Here is a 22294-nt window from a genome sequence, read left to right as displayed (position 1 = left end):
GTCATTTATATGTAGAAATACCTCGTGATATTTTACTCTATATGTACTGAAGGTATGTTCTGTTTCAATGATATCTACATTATTCTAAAATAGGAACCTCATAAGCTTAGTAACACTTTTTTGATTTGAAATGTCTTAATATTATATTAAGGTGTGATACCAATATATATAATGCATAGACAGGTTATAATATGTGTTTGCATTAGTTATGTTAATGGGTCCTTTATTGTTATGAATTTAAAATTATCACAATTCTTATTCTCTTTCTTTCTATTTCTTGGTTTCTTTAGCTTCTTTTCAGCATTTTATGGGGTCATTGCTTATCCTATGCATTGAGTAATTTTATGCTCAAGAACACAAACAAATTAATGAGAATGGGAAAATAAGGCCAAGTTATTGACAGGGAAAAATCTTCGCGAATTAATCATTTCTAAAAGTACATAAAAATAAAGATGCTCCACCGCCGACAGAGTATAAATGATACCCATCATTTGAGCAATAATTACGAAAAGTAATTAAAAAAATTGCTTTTGGTGCATGCGCAATCAGTACTGCATTTCACATAGGACATAGTGCAACGGGATGCAATTAATAATTTTTGATATTTTTTCTTGACGTAAAATTAGAAGCTTAAACTTTTCAATGATGGTAATAGTATAAAGTGAGTAACTTTTATAACTAAAGAAAAATACTAAATCGTCTGCTTTGTTTTATAGTGAAAAAGTCTGAAACTCAAAAATTCATGACGAGTATAGCACGGAACATATATATTCATGCAGATTTTACCTAATTGTGACTAAATCATTATATTTCTTGGTTTAATTTGTTATATAATATTTGGAGATGGTATGATGCTGGCATTTTGTTAAAGTTTCCTTTTTTTTAAGTAAATGTTCGCTGCTTATACGACTTTAAATATTATCTAATTAAGTTAATTATTTTCAAAACCTTACGATATCAAATCTTAATAGATTTAAAAGTTGTGTTGTAAAACATTAAGTTCTTTACGATAAAAGGTGTTTTGATACTTTCGCTATCACTAAAATTCATTTAGCAAATATTGTATCGGATTATAAGAGAAATCATTACGGCTTTTCGTATACGTATCTGCCTTTCATTTTAAAACTCCTAGTTTATTAGATCATGACGGGTTTCACAGTACCTAATTATAAGCTTACATATATCTGTATTGCGTTTAACACATACAGTACACTGTAATTTTTACCAGTTTATTACAGAAATCCTAACAGTTTTTAATTTATATTTGTAAATTTATATTGAGGTTAAATTGGAGAGGTATCAAAATTTATACAAGGCCCGCGTCTTAATTTTCCTTGTGTCACAAACATTCGCCTACAATTTAAAATTAGATGCTATAGGCCTAAGCACGTAACAAAATAATAACCTTTCAGTATGATAGGCAAAATATACCAAAAATACCAGAGATGTAAGATAAAGATTTATATATGTACGTACAGTACTACGATACCTGCATTACATGTGTGTGTATCTCCACATTTGAACTGCATGCAGGGTAGATTTTATATCTAGATCATGAGTTTCCTGACCTTCCCGAATTCATATTGTCGATAATGAAAACTAATTATAAGCCGGGTACTAATTAATAAAGAAAATAACACCAAAGATAATTTGATCAATCTTAGAATATTATAATTGTTTGTGTTGACATATCATCGGTCCTCGCTGATACATGTGTACATTTGAAGGTCTAGTCCAACTTTGGCCCAAACACCGAATTGTAACATCCAAACCCATGTGCCCTTCAAGTTATATTTGGCCCCGCTTACCTTGTAAACAAATTATCCAATGAGAAAAGATTTTGATTCTCAACGCCGCGGAGTTGTCTGTGATAATGTACTATTGATACTTATCGTGCTTGTATTACACTTTCGGCGTTCACAGATAGGGTTCAACGGCAGTAAGTAACTCAGTTTAGACTTGAACTAGCAATTCAAAAGATGTATACATCGTCATTGAATTGAGCCACAACATAACATGCTAGGCCCCCAATAACCATTATGTAAAAACCAGATTAATACTATGTTGAAATGATGACTATTAGATATATTTTGCAGAATTGTCCATGTGATATTAAGCCTATGCCAAGCTCCGGGTCTGGTGAAATAATAGGTGAAAGTATTTTCTTGTTTCATTAATACACGAAAAACGCATAAGATTTGATTTCGAAGCTTTTACAACAGTCTTCAAATTGTTCTGGTATGAACAGCCGATTTGGCAGTGTTTAAACTAGAAGGTGCTACGTCGGCGTGAAAAAGATTGTGTAATGTTATTCGTAATAAATTATTCTTAGGTGGTAGAGGAGCTGGATTGCGGAGTTTTGTGGAGGCCTGCTGCGTAATGGGTACTGCACCACGTGTCCGCTGCGGCACAAGTTGACCTGTTTGTTGTGGTTGAATGTTTGTGTTTATTCCTTGTTGTTGGTTACGATCCACATGTTGTTGAATATATGCCTGGTTATTGTGGCTTTGTGGTGCAGTTTGTTGATGCCTGAGAACATCGGTAGGGTGACTGGGGTGATTATAAACCACAGGCTTCAGTTTAACGTTTGTATTGCTGTTTGTAGTAGAAGATGAAGTTGCAACCTTGTTGCCAACGCTGTTAATTTGCATCGGTGATAATTGGCCAGTATTTTGGGAAGCTTCAAATTGCTGTGCGTTCATAGTAGACGGTTTCGACTGATGCCGGGTTTGGTGTGGAGACGGAGTTAATTTAGTAGTAACGGAAGACTGATATTGAACATGTGAAGGTGACAACTGCGCTTGTGGCGGCTGTAATTGTCTGCCGACATCGGGATGTTGCATGCTATGCTGTCCTGTTATTTTGGACTGCATTGGATGATTTCTAACCGTCGCCTGTATTTGGGGTCTATTTACAATGAAAGCTTGATTTAATGTAGTATGTTGAGAGGACAGCGGCGTCTGTTGATTTGACTTTTGGTTTGACTGAGAATGCTGCATCTGAATACCTGTATTTTGAGACTTAGACTGCACTGTGATTTGTTTTACTTCTTTTTGTGGTCCTGTTTGCTGTTTTACTGTCGGATTTGTATTTGAATTTTGAGCTGCTCGCGAAGTTGGCATTTGCTGAACACCTGTTTGTGTTGTATGCTGTTGACCAATGGGTTTAGTTACTGCAGCTTGTGTTCCTTTTTGATGAGGGACCGTCTGATAGTTTTTTGTTTGTTGTTGATTTGAATTTTGCACCGTTTGTAAGGATGCAGTTTGTTGTACCCCTGTGTTTGTATGCACTTTCAGTGGCTGCATTGAGATTATCTGGCCTCCTGTTTGATGCTTATTATTTGAAGAACGTTGTGTCTGGTGTTGTGATTGATATTGTTTGCCAGATTTCGGAGATTGTGTTTGTTGTGTTGCCTGCTGCGCCATTGCGTTAAGTTGTCCACTTACTTGTGGAGACGAGAACAGACCAGCTAAAGAAGACGATACGTCCTGCAAGAGTTTTATCACAGAAGCGTGTTCTGGTAACAGCTGTTGCTGTGAGGTCTGTGCAGTATGTGATTGCGAATGTTGTGAGGGATTTTGATAATGTATTTGTTGAGGTGTCATTTGTAGTGAATTTTGCTGTGTTTGCAATTGCTGTAGTTCGGCCTGTGAGATATGTATTAACTGATGCTGTGCTGTCTGTGACGACTGCGGTTGGTGATTTCTTGTCACAGAAGATGGTGCATTTAGTTTATTTATAGTCTGTGACGATTGCATCATTTGAGGACGCGCATGTGATGATTTACTTACTGTAATGCCCGCATTTGATGTAAGCGTTGGACTTGAATGAGAGGATTGTGCCTGATGACTTGGCTGAGAAGATTGTGTCTTATGGCTTGGTTGAGGAGATTGTGTCTGCTGACTTGACTGGAAATTTTGTGTATTTTGTGAAACTTGCTGTGAGGGTGGTGCTTGTTGTGGACTTGACTGTGAGGATTGTGTCTGATGACTTGACTGGAAAGTTTGTGTATTTTGTGGAACTTGCTGTGAGGGTGGTGCTTGTTGTGGATTTGACTGTGAGGATTGTGCCTGATGACTTGGCTGAGAAGATTGTGTCTGATGATTTGGCTGAGGAGATTGTGTCTGATGACTTGATTTGAAGGCTTGTGTTTTTTGTGGAGTAGGGTGAGATGGTGGTGATTGTTGACTTGATTGAAAAGTTTGTGTATTTTGTGGAACTTGTTGAGAGGGTGATGCTTGTTGTGGACTTGACTGTAAGGATTGTGTCTGATGAATTGACTGGAAAGTTTGTGTATTTTGTGGAACTTGTTGAGAGAGCGGTGCTTGTTGTGGACTTGACTGTGAGGATTGTGCCTGATGACTTGGCTGAGAAGATTGTGTCTGATGATTTGGCTGAGGAGATTGTGTCTGATGACTTGATTGGAAGGCTTGTGTTTTTTGTGGAGTAGGGTGAGATGGTGGTGATTGTTGACTTGATTGAAAAGTTTGGGTATTTTGTGGAACTTGTTGAGAGGGTGATGCTTGTTGTGGACTTGACTGTGAGGATTGTGCCTGATGACTTGACTGGAAAGTTTGTGTATTTTGTGGAATTTGCTGAGAGGGCGGTGCTTGTTGTGGACTTGACTGTGAGGATTGTGTCTGATGACTTGACTGGAAAGTTTGTGTATTTTGTGGAACTTGCTGAGAGAGTGCGGTTGTGTTGTGTCTTGACTGTGAGGATTGTGCCTGATGACTTGACTTGGAAAAGTTTGTGTATTTTGTGGAACTTGTTGAGAGGGTGATGCTTGTTGTGGACTTGACTGTAAGGATTGTGTCTGATGACTTGACTGAAAAGTTTGTGTATTTTGTGGAACTTGCTGAGAGAGCGGTGCTTGTTGTGGACTTGACTGTGAGGATTGTGCCTGATGACTTGACTGGAAAGTTTGTGTATTTTGTGGAATTTGCTGAGAGGGCGGTGCTTGTTGTGGACTTGACTGTACGGATTGTGCTTGATGACTTGACTGGAAAGTTTGTGTATTTTGTGGAATTTGCTGAGAGGGCGGTGCTTGTTGTGGACTTGACTGTAAGGATTGTGTCTGATGACTTGACTGGAAAGTTTGTGTATTTTGTGGAACTTGCTGTGAGGGTGGTGCTTGTTGTGGACTTGACTGTGAGGATTGTGTCTGATGACTTGACTGGAAAGTTTGTGTATTTTGTGGAACTTGCTGAGAGAGCGGTGCTTGTTGTGGACTTGACTGTGAGGATTGTGCCTGATGACTTGACTGGAAAGTTTGTGTATTTTGTGGAACTTGTTGAGAGGGTGATGCTTGTTGTGGACTTGACTGTAAGGATTGTGTCTGATGACTTGACTGAAAAGTTTGTGTATTTTGTGGAACTTGCTGAGAGAGCGGTGCTTGTTGTGGACTTGACTGTGAGGATTGTGTCTGATGACTTGACTGGAAAGTTTGTGTATTTTGTGGAACTTGCTGTGAGGGTGGTGCTTGTTGTGGACTTGACTGTGAGGATTGTGCCTGTTGACTTGACTGGAAAGTTTGTGTATTTTGTGGAATTTGTTGAGAGGGCGGTGCTTGTTGTGGACTTGACTGTGAGGATTGTGCCTGATGACTTGACTGGAAAGTTTGTGTATTTTGTGGAATTTGCTGAGAGGGCGGTGCTTGTTGTGGACTTGACTGTGAGGATTGTGTCTGATGACTTGGATGAAAAGATTGGGTCTGATGACTTGACTGAAAAATTTGTGTATTTTGTGGAACTTGTGAGAGGGCGGTGCTTGTTGTGGACTTGACTGTGAGGATTGTGTCTGATGGCTTGGCTGAGTTTGTGTATTTTGTGTCTGATGAGAGGGTGGTGCTTGTTGTGGACTTGACTGTGAGGATTGTGCCTGTTGACTTGACTGGAAAGTTTGTGTATTTTGTGGAATTTGTTGAGAGGGCGGTGCTTGTTGTGGACTTGACTGTGAGGATTGTGCCTGATGACTTGACTGGAAAGTTTGTGTATTTTGTGGAATTTGCTGAGAGGGCGGTGCTTGTTGTGGACTTGACTGTGAGGATTGTGTCTGATGACTTGGATGAAAAGATTGGGTCTGATGACTTGATTGGAAGGTTTGTGTATTTTGTGAACTTGGCTGAGATGGTGGTGATTGTTGACTTGACTGAACAGTTTGTGTATTTTGTAGAACTTGTTGAGAGGTTGATGCTTGTTGTGGACTTGACTGTGAGGATTGTGTGTGATGACTTGGATGAAAAGATTGGGTCTGATGACTTGATTGGAAGGTTTGTGTATTTTGTGAACTAGGCTGAGATGGTGGTGATTGTTGACTTGACTGAAAAGTTTGTGTATTTTGTGGAACTTGTTGAGAGGGTGATGCTTGTTGTGGACTTGACTGTGAGGATTGTGTCTGATGGCTTGGCTGAGAAGATTGTGTCTGATGATTTGGCTGAGGAGATTGTGTCTGATGACTTGAATGGAAAGTTTGTGTATTTTGTGAAACTTGCTGAGAGGGTGGTGCGTTTTGAGGACTTGACTGAAAGGTTGGTATATTTTGTTGAATTGACCGAGAAGATTGTGTTTGCTGTAGATTTTCCTGAAAGGTCTGTGCGTTTTGTTGACTTGGCTGAGATACTTGTGTGTGTTGACTTGACAGGAAGGTTTGTGTGTTTTGTAGACTTCGCTGTGAGGTTTGAGACTGTTGACCTGACTGGAAGGCTTGTGCATGTTGTGGACTTGAGGGGGAGAATCGTGGGTTTTGATGACTTGTATGGGAGGATGATGAGTGTGAGGATTGTGTGTGTTGTAGATTTGGCTGGGAAGATTGAGCGTGTTGTAAACTGGATTGAGACGATTGTGTATTTTGAGGACTTGATTGAAAAAACAGTGAATGTTTCCTACTTGCCTGAGGGGAGTGAGATTGTTGGGAATTACTCTGAAAGGTTTGTGAGCCTTGTGTACTCAAGTGGGAGGATGGAGTGATTTGAGGACTTGATTGGAAGGATTGTGGTTGTTTCGGACCCGAACGCGAGTTTTGTGGCATAACCTGATATCCTAACTGTGTTGGGTCATATTGAGGCTGACTTCTCCCTTGAGTTTGTTGCGTTGATAGTAGTTGGAAACCAGCTGGTAGTTGTGGTATATTTTGAGTTTGATGGGGCTGTTGTGCTTGCTGTTGACCTGTCTGTGTTGACTGTGTTTTCTGATTACCTGAGTTTAAAGACTGTGGTTTCTGCGATACTGTTTGTTTACCTGTAGTCGATGAATGGGTGTTCTGTTGACCGGTCTGTGATTTGTGCACCTGGGGAATGGTAACCGAATGCTGTGAAACCCTATTTTGACTATTTGATTTGTTTATATTTTGCGATGTAACGGATTGCTGAGGAGATTGTGCTTTCAGAGGTTTTAGCTGTGAATTAACATTGGCCAAAGAAGAGTGCAATGACTGGTAAGCTGACTGTGACTGTTGCGTTTGATATGCAGTTTGGTATTGTTGATTTGGCTGAGACTGCTGCTGTGTCAGTGTTTTGTGAGTCTGTGTTTGTGGCTGTTGACCGGTCTGCGAAGACCTGACTTGTTGAAGTCCTAGCTGCGGAGACTGTTGCTGTTGGGACGGAATTGTTGATGGTTGAGCTGGTTGGTCATTCATTATCTGATTAATGGTATGCGAAGGGATTGATTGCGTCTGTTGAGGCGGCTGTATTGGTACTGACGTTGCTGCTTGAACAGAAGACAATGTGTTGTGATTGCTATTTTTCATTTGATTGAGACTTGTAGGCGACACTTGAGATTGTTGATGTGGTGAAGGAGAATTTATCGTTTGTTTGGAACTTGTCTGTGAAGACATGCTATTATGTTGGTTTGGTGTAGTAAGTGGCAACTGTTGTGAATGTTGTTGAATCGTCGTTTGAATGGCACTCCGAGGTTGATTTTTTATTAACTGTTGATGTGCCACCTGGTAAGGAGGTGCATTATTTGAAGTCCGTAATATCTGTTGCTGCGGAACTGCTGCTTGTGGTTGTTGAATGGAGTGTGCAGCTTGTTTATTTTGCTTTGAAAGCGGTTGCTTAAGATTATTTAGCATAGGCGCATATTGGTGGTACTGGAAGTTAGTAATCGTTGGTATTGACTGCCGGTTACCAGTAGGAGGAGACATGTGTTGTTGAGTATTGACAGGAAGCTGATTACTTGCTTTATTAACATTTACAGCCGAAATATGTTTTACTATGTTTGTTGAAGAAGGGGATTGGTGTTGACTACTTGTCATCTGTTGCAAATTAGTGGCAGCAATAGGTATATGATGTAACGCATTAGTGGCAGCCGTTTGTTGCGCAGTATTGGATGCAGATGATATTTGATATGCGTTATTTGATGTAGCCAACATTTGCTGTTGTGTATTGATTACTGACGGCGCTTTTTGCGTATTATGGCTAGTGACAGGCATAGAATTTACACTATTGGCAATAGGGGACATTTGACGTATATTATTTGTTGCAGCTTGAGCTTGTAAAGAATTTTGTGTAGTTGATATTTTGGTGTTTGTAGCAGCTGGTATATGTTGAACGGTATTAGCGGTAGATGTATACTGGACAACCTTAGGTGAGGGTGGTACTTGATGTCTTGTATTAGAAGAACTTTGGTGTGCAACTGTGGCAGTGGGTGGCATATGTTGTACCGTGTTGGTTGATGTCGCTAATTGATTGATTATATTGGTTTTAGGCGTTATTTGTTGAATTGCATTGGTGGAAGTCTGGATCATTTGTGCATTTTGTGGGGCAGTCTGGATTTGCTGTGTACTAACAGCGACGAGCGGTTGGTAATGTATTGTATTAGTACCAAGTTGCCGATTATTTGTGACCTGGGGTCTTTGTTGTGTGGTGATGGTGGCGACCGGCATTTGTTGTATCGAATTCATACCGCTAATTGTTTGTTGCGGGGAATTAGCTGTAGATGGCATTTGTTGAACGGTACTAATGGAGGGCGACATATGTTGACGACTTCCTATTGAAGATTGTGTTTGGTGATGATGAGCTACAGAAGATGACAACGGAAGTTGTTGAACTACTGGACTTGATTGCCGAGGACCTATTTGCAAATTCAGTACTTGCGGTTGGTGAACTGTTTGTGGAGTCTGCACATGCGTTTGTTGTGGGAGAGTCATTTGGTCCATCACTGCCTGTGGAGACTGTTGTTGGAGATTAGCATTTGAGATCTGGGACTGTTGTTTTGATGGTGAATGCCATACTAATCCTTTGATAGGAGACAAAACACCGGTGACTATAGGACTTTGGCCTGATTGTGTTACAGCAGTACTAGCTCCACCGGTCGGTGATTGTTGACTGATAGCGTTACTGGCAATGGCATTTTGGGCATTGTGTTCTATACTTTGTTTAACACTTGGAATGAGCACTATATTTGGACTTTGAGTATTACTGTGCACAACTGTATTGGGTGACCTTTGACCTATTGCCGAGGGATTAGAGGTCAATGAACTGGTAAACTGTTGATTGTGTGGTTGTGAGTTGGTCAAAGGCACTACCTTTGTCGCATATCTAACAGCTATCTGTGGTTGCGGTTGACTGTTTCTCGGAACCGTCTGTTGAGTTGAGGATACAAATTGCACTCCAGGTATTGCATTATGTAGTGATTGGATTGGTTTTTGTATATTGGTTGGTGAAATTGATGTTTGACTAGGGTGCTGATATGCAACCACTCTTAGATTCTGCCTTGAATGTGGAGGCGGTTGTATATTTTGATTCACTTGTATCCGTCTTTTGGCAAACGGCATACTCAGTAAAGGGACTCCAGATATCTTTCTGTCATAAATCGCATTTTGATTTTGTTGACGTCCGCGTACGTTCTGGTTCGTGTGCGGTTCAAGCCTTCCTAGTATGTTGTGCACTTCTTCATGCAAGTTTGACACGGATCTTAGTTCACCACGAAATGGCTCTTCGTTCGAAATCGGTGTTGCTGTCCCAAAGCGTTGCTGCCTAGACGCTCGAGAGGTGGGTCGTATTTGTGCATTTATAGCCGCTATTCGTCCCCGACGTTGGTGGTCAGTGGTTGTATAACTACTCCGAGTTCTAGATGGATACCCTTTTGTCTGCTGTCTGCGTATAGAACGATAATTTCCCGAAACTCTTCCACGGTCTGGAAACCCGACATCACGTTGACGTCCGGTATACCTTTGCGAATCACGTCTGTTGTTAACACGTACATCTTGCTCTCTAAATCTGTCTTGAGATGTCTTTCTATTTCGAAATTTGCCTAATGACGATTCAAGTGGGTATTCATGGAAGACACTCGCGGGATCGTACTGTGCTACTGTGCTGAATTCAGGCTCCTGGCGACGTAGAGCTGTTGAATGTAAAGAGGAATCTGAATATGCATTCAATCCACTGTAATCAGGCCTACTCTCATAAGCTTTCCTCAGGTTCCTTTGTCGATCACGCGAGCGTTCGGAGCCTGCATCTTCATAGCGATCTCGATATGACTGTCCATATTCACTAGTGTAATCATATGACTGCTCTTTGCGGATTCCTTCAATTGGATTACGCGAAGGATATTCTGATGAGTATTGGCTGCCACTCCGGTCGAAATATCCTTCACTTTCAATACTATTTCGATTACGAACAGATGATGTGACGTCACTAAGAGTGCGAGAACTTATTTCTTTTCCGTTTTTGTATTTAGTAACAGATACAGGTCCGTTGCTATCAGTGAAGCTAGTTGTACGCTCATTCCAGATGGGGATCATACCCTGATCGCTAATCAACGATTTGTTTTCTTCAGCACGACTTTTTGCTTTTCCAATGGCGTTTTTGTTTTTATTGAACATATGTTCTATGTCCTTCTTAACTTTCTGCTGTACTGATTTTAAATCTTCTGGTGACATTTTTGAGATCATATTAGCATAATGGTCCTTTTTGTTAGCGTCTGTAGCCTTTTTATTCTCCATATCTGCTGCCAACTGATCTTGTTTTTCCGATTGCTCAATAGCTCTAATCAGTTTATCTATGTCTGCCAGGGAAGGTTTGCCATCTTTTTGGATGGGGAGTTTATGTGTTCTCTCTGTCTTTGTGACTGTCACGGCCTTCAACTTGATATTTTTCGGAGCCCCCTTCATTTTCGAAAGCAAAGGAAGCAATTGCTTTCGGATCGTCTCTGCCTTCGACCCATCGGCTTTCGCTTCAGCGGGACCCTGTGTAAAACAAAGCAAACTATCTTAGAACTGCTCTTAAAGCTTACAATAAGTATGGTTGATTATTTCTAACACTTCATTATCAATGAGAAGGATTTGAAAATGCACCATGTTATGCATATATAAAAGCAAAATCCCAAAGCATTTTATAAATAGATCGCGAAACTGTTGATAATGAACGAACACTTTACTTTGACACGGTTTTGAGAGTCTGCCATATATATTGCAAAAAGTAAGCAGGTCAATACTTTTGTTACACTGAAATTAATGGTGTTTATCTTACATCTTGCAGCAGATTTTACATTAGAACCTCTGTCAGCATTCCAATATATTGCAATGAAATACGTATGAGACATTGGTAATAATAAAGCTACTGTCTATTTAAGCATACAGGACAGGTATATGAATTGTTTGTTGCCTTCATGGTAATCAAAAGTCTAATGAGTAATCAGTTATTTCTACTTTATTATTTTTATTTTGTTTTTCCAAGTGTCCATACATGACATTGAGTGAATTAAATTTGGTTATATAACCACACATTGTTACATGCTACAAGTAATATGTGGATGAAATGTTTCTTAGCTACATGTATAATGACAATTCTAGGACATGATCTCGTAGATCAAAAAGCAGCTTATATATTCTCGATACTCTAGGGGTTCCGATCACTAACGATCTCTACATATATCGTAAGTGATCGGAACCCCTGGGGTATCGAGGATGATCAAACAACAGTTGTAGACCTACTACTTTGTACATCATGAAGTGCTGGTCAGCAGATATTGATCATATGTATTCAGAGCATTATTTTTCAAAACTGTTAAAAATAAAATTTAAAAAGACGGAATCCACATTAGCGGTTTTGCTTCTGTTCGCAATCATGCAGTAGATGTATATATAATTGTATACCTACATGTATCATTATACGATATTGAAGCTGCATTATTCTATCATGAGGCTAGTATATATGAGGTTCACTATAAGTCGGTAGAAGACATATATAGATAACATGAAATTAAAATATAGAGGCTATTAAACATGTATTTGTATAATGGCCATTTTTGAGAAAAAAAACCCACTGCAGGTCTTCAATAACAATAAAACTAATGTTTTACATGTAATTATAGTAGAATTAATTTAACAGACTTCTGTTTTACATTTGATGGAAAACAAACGTACGTAAAACATATGTTAAACATACCTTTAACGCATTTTTTGTTCAAACGTACGTTTTACGCATGGTGGCCAAAACGTTCGTAAAACGCATGTTTTAAACGTACGTTTTACGCATTGTGGCCAAAACGTACGTAAAACGCATGTTTTAAACATACGTTTAACGCATGTTTTTTCAAATGTATGTAAAACATGCGTTGCACTTTTTGCTGTGTATATAGCATGTTACATATTTGTACTCAAATCTTGTGAGATTAACATACATAAATAATTCTCGGATTGACGTACTATTTATCATGATAAAATGTAAACAAACATCGCAAGAGGCTGTATTCCAACTATGTTTATACAATGTATGTACAGATACAGTATAAGGAGTTGTACATTTAAATGAACGGGTGTGCCTATTTAATGGTAGATAATGCATATTATTGAATTCTAAAATTAGTAGAATTCATGGGAAATTAAGGTTGATTGAAGATCCTCAAGATGATCATGTTTTAATCTCCTTGGGATCCACTTAATGTAGTCACTGACCTATTCATCGTTTTATCATCAATCAAGAACACTTAGGAACTCGCATTATGAAGACGTTACTTTCACTTTTTTCATTAATATTCGATTCGATTCGTCAGCGGATGTCAGCAGTTATGGTTCTGACCTTCGAAACTTAATACGTATCTCATGTGTCTTCCTATGTCATATTAATATCTGAATATCATGACAACCAACTTAATTAATTCAGTCAATATTACAAACGCTACATTAGAAATCCAAAAGGTGTCCGAAATAACGTAAATCACAATACCTATAAAAGTGTACAGAGATGTCAATACTATTATCAAAGTGCCGTCACGACAAGGACTTTTATCATATATAAATATGTATGTTTTAATCAATACATCTGATAAGCTGTGGATGAGGATATCGCTGTAACCAAAAGGTAAATAGGCAAATGATTTCAAAAAAATGGCAATGTAGATGTTAGATAATCTAATCACATAAGCATATTTGTTTAGTCAATGTATGTGACCCCTTCTTTATGCTACAGTATGGTTCAGATGCAAAACATGACTACTTTTATTAATGTATGCATGTACGAAAATAACCTATATTAAGCAACCAATAACACGAACTAATTAACATCTGGTGATTCAGTCAAAAAACCAGTAGTATTTTCACAGTTGTGGTTTTCCAGTGTTTTGTTATTAGAGTTCAAAAGGAAATGATAAATCGTGTGTTTAAGAATAAATCCACATAATAATTAATATTAATTACCTACGCGAATAGTTTTCTTGTTTTCACACAGTGAACCAATACGTAAATTATTTATGATGAATTAAAGATGCCTGACTAGTTATATTTTTCTCTTTTAAAAAACAGGAGCATACGAACTAGCATTTTTTCTTCACTTGAAGATAAAAACATGAAATCATCGATTGTGTCCCAAAACTATCTACGGTACTTTACCTTATATGTAATCATGCAATTATGTAATTAAAACACCAACTTAAGTTCTTCTGACTTCTGGAGGCGTATTCTTGTGTTTGATCAAACCATCGATCTGGTAGCACTATAACAAGTAGTAGAGAATTTGGAGGGTTGATTGTGTCAGTGCTGGTTAAGACACGATTTAAAAGAGTTCGCAGACTTGGATTGAAGTACTGATTGCGTATGTACGTATATACCATAAGCAAAATAAATTATTTTATAAGACTTTTTTGTGTCAGACATGTATACATGATTAAACCTCACTTATTGTTTAACTATCGATTATGCTGTGTCGGCGGTGGAGCATCTTTACAATGTAAGATACTTTGTCATTCTCTTGTGTCATCATTCAATACCTAAACCACTAATTCAATCAATCAATGTTTCATTATGATTTTTATCATTGAACGATTAATGCTCGCTGACATTGAACTAATTAAACACGCTCCCACAAAGATTAGGATATGTCTGTTTTTGTTTTTTTTTATAATCTAGACATACATAATATGTTAACGATATATCTAATGCGCCTCTGGTGTGTCATTGTTCATGAATATTCTAACACAGCATCCGATATAAACGCTGATTATCAGAGCACGTCCAATGTTACGACATGAATATTCATGGAACAGGTTGGATTATATCAATATTTATTAACCTCATGGTATGTTAATATGTATAATCACTGGAAGTCATCCTGTCGCTATCAAGACCTATCCAGACATTTATTACGATTATGATAATGAGATATATTCTTTTTTTACATTTGTTTTTAATATTGAGAAAAAATCAAAGACTCAGCTAGTGAAAACTATTTGCATATTGGTTTAGTAAGCCTTGATTGTGTGCCATAACTGATATATTGTGATAGGTTATTTTTACTTCAGCTGTCGATCATAAACCATCAGATTTGATCCATTAACCTGTCAAAATGATTCAAATGCACATACAAGCATACTTGATGCCTTATTACATTAGTTACAATGCGGAATATTTTCACTGTTGTATTTTTTATATTTCATACCTGTTTAAATGCAGGAATTACTTAGCAATTACTAAACATTGTGTGAAATGTACCCTTGTTAGGATAATTGTTTTGGAATTGCCACACAGTTTAAACAGATATGGAATAATAGTATACGCAGTGAGTTTTTGATATTGGTACATCACATATAATTTTGAATTAAGACATAACGAGCATATTGTTTTGTCGTGCAGATGTGGAAATGAGACAACATTATTCCACTCAATTTCATTATACCCTACACATAGTGTGATGTGAAGTAAGAAGATGAATTTAAACATTACTACATTGAAAACATACATATTAAAATGCACAAAATACATTAAATACATAATATAATTTGTTACGTGATAATCTATACTATATAACAAATGAATATATAAATGATTTTTCTGCCACAATACGTCGTGTTATTCCACTCTCAGGCCATTGTATAAATATGCTGTTGTTGGATGACTATATTCATATTAAACTAGTGGAATAACACCTTCCATTTTTTTTTTGATTGGTCGAATGTGTGATAGCGTCGAACTATTTCATGTTTTCCCATTAATAGCATAAGTTTTCGACTCAGAATTAATAATAATCTTTTGTTCCGTGATATATTATGGCGTAGGAGGACACTGGGGACGATTTCGGTAAAATTAACGCACCTTGGCCTGATTTTAAAAATACAATATTACATGTACATTATAGAACCGTCCTCGTGATAAAATATATTATAAAACATTTATTATGATTAATACATTAATGAAAAAAATGTTGAAAATTTCCTGCAAAAGTGTGTTGTAAAATGCACATTCTTACGGCATCATAATCTTCTTCGTGAAAATATGGGATTTGTTACATCATATTCTCGAGAACTAAACCTGCGATATGTACACCATTGCATGAAATGTCACATATACAACTCTCTAAGTCACTTCTTAAGCCATACCAATTTGTATATGCTGATTTTGGAAAGAAGTTAAACTTACAAAAATATGCATATAAGCGAATGAAGGTATAATAAGGTCAGTGTAGAAGTATGAAGTACAATCTCATATTCTCAGGAATTGAAGAACGCGTGTGAGATGAAAACGGACATGGAGAAGACTCTGAAAAGGTTGTAAAGACATTTATTAAACAGAAACTTGACATACAAGACGAAGACAAAATGTTAATGGCTAACATGCACAGAATAGGAAAGAAAGACAGGCGCACAACAGCTAGGCCGAGGTCAATCATAGCCAAATTTATACACTATAAAGATCTAAATAGAGTAAAGATGTCGACAAGAACACTAGCAGGCATAAAGTTTGGACTAAATGAACAATTTCCGCAGGAAATAGAGGAGAAAAGAAAGACATTATACCCGATAGCTAAGGAAGCGAGGAAGAAAGGAAAGAAATCGGTACTGGTGAGAGATAATCTTTACATAGATAACGTTCTTTACAAACCTACAGCCGTGCAAGAGCGCGAAAATGAAGACACGCCGACAAGGCCTCCGCGACCCAAGCGCAGGCGCTTCAGCACCAGTAAACCAGGAAACAGACACCGATAGGGACGTGAGGGAGGGCAGATACAATTAAGTACTAACTAAGACTATTGCTCTAGTGTTGATGATGAACATAATACCAATGTTTTAACGTTTGTGGGATTCAAAGAAGAATTCAATATCTCGAATTTTTGAATTTGGCTGAAAATTTGATATTTTATGTTTGTCTGAGACAAAAACAGATGATGTAGATTTTCTTGAAATAGAAGGTTTTTATAATGTTATGAAAAATCGCTTTGAATGAACCATTTTAACCCTGTAGCCAGTGATAGTAAATATGTCAGTTGGTTTAAAGTTGATGAAAGTGTATGTGGATATGATGATGGGTTATTTATAGGTGTTGTTTATATACCTCCTGAAGGTTCAAATTATTGTATAGGAGATCCATACTCTGAAATTGAAAACGAATATATCAATTTAGCGCGTCATAGCTCGCATGTATGTTTAGTTGGAAAACAGCTTATTGTCTAGACTTCGTTGATAACAGTGAAATATATGAAAGTGACGATGTGTAATGGACGAGTTGGAATTGAGAAAAATATTGGAAAGTTTACATGCAAAAACTCAAGTGTAGTTGATTATGTTAAATGCTCGTCAGATCTGTTTGAAAACATTGACGATTTTGAAGCATTAGATTTTAGCTCATTATACTCTGATGACCATTGCCCATTAGCCTTTGTAATCCATGGCACGAAACACATCGATGTCCACGTAAATGAAGGCAATCCGAATGTTTTTGAATGTATTAATAAGTGGGATAGTATGACAACCAGAGAATTCACGGATAATATTGATATTATGCATATAGACGACATTATACGTACTATTGATTATGCCGGAAATGATTATAATATAGATGTAAACAGTGTAGTGACGGAATGTAATAATTTACTACTAAATGCTGCAAAATTAACCCTAGGTACAAGGATAATCATTACTAATAATGACCAATCTAATATAAAAGTAAATATAAACCCCTTGTTTAATAGGGAGTGCAGCATAGCTAAAGAGAATTATCGTCGTCATAAAAACCAATACAGACGTCAAAGAAATGATAACTTCTTAAGTAAATATAAAACTTTTGAAAAAAAAAATAGAAAAACTATGAAGAAATGTATATATAAATACAGACGGCATATGAGGTTAAAACTTGATGATATGAAAAGTAGTAATCCTAAAGATTATCGGAAACTGTTAAATAATTACAAAGAAAACATCAAAAACACAGATTTCATTAGAAACAATTTTTTAACTATTTTAAAGAATAAAATGCTGCTCAAAATGACGCTGAAAATGATGATGTCTTAATTGCGTTTAATGATAACCAGATTAACCATGAAATAAATAATTATATAACTAGAGATGAAGTTGAGAAGAGCTATCGAGGTTCTTAAATCTAATAAAGCATGTGCTGACGATAAGATTTTAAATGAATATATTACATATATACCGCTCCGAAAATGTTTGATCTTTATGTCAAATTATTTTTTTTTTGATAGTGGTAAAATACCGGAACAATGGTTAGAGTGTTGTATAATCCTAATATATAAGAATAAAGGTGCAATTAATAACCCTAAACACTATAGACCAATCACAATTATTAGTTGCCTTGGAAAATTGTTTACTTGTATATTGAATGAGACTCCAAAGATACTCCGAAGAATATAATGATATATCGGAAAGTCAAGCTGGCTTCCGAAAGAAATACTAGACGTTGAATAATATTTACGTATTCTACTCTCTAATATTCCTTACAAATATGTTGAAAAAGAAGCTATTTTGCGTTTGTATTGACTTCGAGAAGGCTTTCGATAAAATATGGGGAAAAAGTTTGTGGAATAAGCTATTAATTAATAATGTGAATGGTAAAATTTACACAGTCATATATAATATGTATCAAGGAATTAAATCTAAACTTAACTTCAGTGGTCGTCAATCAGGATTTTCCCCATGCGATATTAGATTGAGACAAGGGGAAAATTTATCCACAATTTTGCTTTCCGATTAATCCTATTGGTCTTCAAAATCAGCTTAATATATCTAGTGAATAATGTATTCGCTGGAAATTAAGAGTAAATAGTGATATAACCAAATGTATGGTGCTTTCAAAAGGAAGATTTGTTAATAAACATGTTTTCAGATTTGATAATAACGTAATAGAATTTGTTAATAAATCGAACTATTTAGGAACAGTATTTTCAAAGACATCCTCATTTAATGATGCAAAGAGTCGGAATATTAAAAAAACATCGATTGCTATGTATGTTATTTTGAGGAGAAGGCAGAAAATTGAATTTATCGGTTAGATGTATTTTGGAACTATTTGAAAAAATAGTTAAAACAGTTTTGTTATACGGTTGGGAGACATGGAGTTTTGCAAATGTACAAACAATTGAGCGCTTTTATTAAAAATTTTGTAGACTGCTATTTGGTTTGAAAAAAAGTACATCAAGTTGCATGGTATATGGCGAACTGGGTACTAGACCACTTATAAATGACGTTTAAATAAAATGATTAATTATTGGTCAAATATGATTCTATTTAAAGAAAATAAATTAAGTGTTGTAGTGTAAAGTATGTTATATCATGTTTTTGTAAACGAAAACAGAGTAGTTCCATACTTAACTTTTGTACAAAATATTTTAAACGAGTGTGGTCTGATGTATATATGGCACTCTCAGTTCCAACACAATTTGAATCAAAAATGGGTTAAAGCTCAAATTAAGCAAAGATTATGTGACCAAAATGGATTAATGATTTAATTTTTGTTCCTCAAAGTCAATGTGCTATAGAATATACAAAAACTAATGTATTTTTGAAAAATGTTTTGATGTATTAAATGACAATGAAAGAATTGTAATGTGTAAATTTAGAACAAGTAATCATAAAGTCATTTTATTATCAAGATATAATTTGCACTTTTTGTGATACCAATGATATTGGTAATAAATTCCATTATTTATTAAAGTGCCCCTTTTTACCTTAGAAAGGAAATTATATGTTAATGAGTACTATTACACCAGACCAAATATGATAAAATTTTCACAGCTTCTGAGCTCAAAGAATATAACAATAATGAGAAATTTATGTAAATTTATCAAGGTTATTTAAAAAAGTGATATAATTTGTATTTCTTGCCTGCTGTAAATATGTTTTTCTACACAATGTATTTTGTAAAGAGACTAATGAAGTTTGAAGTTTAAAGTGTAGGCGTCCGGGATACAGCCAAACGAACACAGGTAAGCACAGGTGAAAATTATTATGGAACTGACTAAAATTGGTTTTCTATTGTTCTCAGTATACCAACACTTTTCTTGTTCTCTAAAAAGTGGGCAAATGGAGAACACACAAATATATTTCCTTATCCCAACCCCAGGAGGGCCATTTCTAATAGCATGTTGTGTTTAGGTGGCAGCCTCTCTATATATACATTGTACTCATCACACAAATACGTACAATTATACAACCATGCTAGTCTATAGAGATATATATTTAACTGGTTGTTGCATTTCAGTTAATTTGATAACGAAGCTTTATATATTAAAATTACAAAATAATCAAAATACCAGGTGTATAATTAACAAAAACATTTATTTCAAAGGACATGAAATGTCTTATTTCATCCAATTGGAATGCTCTATATTATTATTTTGTTTTTGTTACTGGCTTTATACACATATCAGAAACCTAATTATTCTGTCTAAGTATAAATATAATGTTGAATAAGCACCTTATCGAAATTAATTGATTAATTAAATAATTAATTTATTCAATGGTAAATACATGGTTGTGAGGAACATGCTTGAATTACGCAAAGTACAGATCCCATCAGCTCCACTTCACGGTTGCCTTTCATGACAATATTTGAGGTGTATTCAGCATTACTGACTATGTTTTGCCAGCTAGTTCTTCCCTCATCCGAATCTAACCCAAGGGCACGGTGTACATGTGTACATCTAATAAGAATATCAATGGTATTAATGGCTGGATAGTGTGGCTTACCTATTATTGGACCATGACGCAGTATACGGTTAAGATAACTTGCGGGGTTGGGATCATAGGTACATAGGTAGACTAGTCTACAATAAGTAGAAGACGTCACACAGTTTGAAATGGATTTTATTCTGCATGATCTTTTATAGACATTCAGTTTTGTTTTTTAAAAAAAGGATACGTAATTAAGCTATTTGTACGTAACCACTTTTAGAACTTAAAATGGCTAAGAAAAATAATGTACAAGTGTATATATTTAAATGAAAAACGATTTGCAAGGGTATCGCTAGATAACTTATTGATATGCATCATTTTTTTTATCTTAAAGCTATGTATTACCCGGTATATGATTGTATAACCGATAGCTTATTGTAAAATAAAAAGTGTATCCAAAGCACAACAGAACTGCAACCCAAAGTTGTTTACGACTTGTGAAAATGCTTGTATTTCATGTAAATTATATATACATTGCATATTTAATGCAATCTACCAATAAAATATTGGCTTTTGGAAACGTAATATATTATAGATGTGAAAAGGAAAATATATATGATAAAAAATTATAATTATTGAGTACAAATAAATCTTTGTTACCTTTGCAGTTAAAAAGGTCTTATTATGTATTTACTAAGAAAAATATAGCATAGCTATATATTCTGTACACTAAATTGAAGATGCTGGAATTAAAGAAATAAACATTAAAAAATATAAGTATATATTATTTCAAAGTGAAGACTGTACTCTTCCCCCGATCCCTAGCTGTAACACATCACCTTGTCTGTCTAGGTCTGAGTGTACCTGGACACATGTCCACTTGTAGAGGAAACCGTGTTCATACGTAGTGCACTCCGTGTCTACCTGTAGTCTAAATCTTGTGCACTCCGTGTCTATCTGTAGTCTAAACGTAGTGCACTCCGTGTCTACCTGTAGTCTAAACGTAGTGCACTCCGTGTCTACCTGTAGTCTAAATCTTGTGCACTCCGTGTCTACCTGTAGTGTAAATCTTGTGCACTCCGTGTCTACCTGTAGTCTAAATCTTGTGCACTCCATGTCTACCTGTAGTCTAAACGTAGTGCATTCCGTGTCTACCTGTAGTCTAAACGTAGTGCACTCCGTGTCTACCTGTAGTCTAAATCTTGTGCACTCCATGTCTACCTGTAGTCTACACGTAGTGCACTCCGTGTCTACCTGTAGTCTAAACGTAGTGCACTCCGTGTCTACCTGTAGTCTAAATCTTGTGCACTCCGTGTCTACCTGTAGTCTAAATCTTGTGCACTCCGTGTCTACCTGTAGTCTAAATCTTGTGCACTCCGTGTCTACCTGTAGTCTAAATCTTGTGCACTCCGTGTCTACCTGTAGTCTAAATATTGTGCACTCCGTATCTACCTGTTGTCTAAATCATGTGCACTCCGTGTCTACCTGTAGTCTATATATCGTGCACTCCGTGACTACCTGTAGTCTAAATCTTGTGCACTCCGTGTCTACCTGTAGTCTAAATATTGTGCACTCCGTGTCTACCTGTAGTCTAAATATTGTGCACTCCGTGTCTACCTGTAGTCTAAATATTGTGCACTCCGTGTCTACCTGTAGTCTAAATATTGTGCATTCCGTGTCTACCTGTAGTGTGCATGTGTCTAAGTCTAAATCTTGTGCACTCCATGTCTACCTGTAGTCTAAATCGTTGTGCACTCCGTGTCTACCTGTAGTCTAAATCTTGTGCACTCCGTGTCTACCTGTAGTCTAAATCTAAACGTAGTGAAAATGCTTGTATTTCATGTAAATTATATATACATTGCATATTTAATGCAATCTACCAATAAAATATTGGCTTTTGGAAACGTAATATATTATAAAATTCATAGCATATATCTGTACTAATGTGCTGATAA

General features: G+C 36.4%; 1 protein-coding gene across 1 annotated transcript; it reads right to left on the bottom strand.

Annotated features, from left to right (window-relative positions):
• Positions 1–1612: 1612 nt before the first annotated feature.
• Positions 1613–10944, bottom strand: LOC138306608 (streptococcal hemagglutinin-like). Its single transcript, XM_069247047.1, has 2 exons — positions 5889–10944; positions 1613–5725 (listed from the first exon to the last, which is right to left on the bottom strand). Exons 1-2 carry the CDS (start codon positions 10942–10944, stop codon positions 2226–2228), a joined length of 8556 nt encoding a protein of 2851 aa, XP_069103148.1. The 3' UTR covers positions 1613–2225.
• Positions 10945–22294: the final 11350 nt, after the last annotated feature.

Source organism: Argopecten irradians, chromosome 13 (assembly GCF_041381155.1).
Source record: "Argopecten irradians isolate NY chromosome 13, Ai_NY, whole genome shotgun sequence".
Lineage (NCBI taxonomy): Eukaryota > Metazoa > Mollusca > Bivalvia > Pectinida > Pectinidae > Argopecten > Argopecten irradians.
The sequence above is the reverse complement of the archived record's forward strand: the minus strand, read 5'-3'. Positions and strand labels throughout refer to the sequence as shown.

What these genes read in the sequence shown, in the direction of transcription:
- LOC138306608 (XM_069247047.1), bottom strand. Translation starts at nt 10,944, where the DNA reads ATGGAGAATAAAAAGGCTACAGACGCTAACAAAAAGGACCATTATGCT. An exon ending in TACACAAACTTTCCAGTCAA is followed by an intron (nt 5,726 to 5,888) that starts GTCAACAGGCAC and finishes CAAATTTTTCAG; the next exon opens with TCAAGTCATCAGACCCAATC.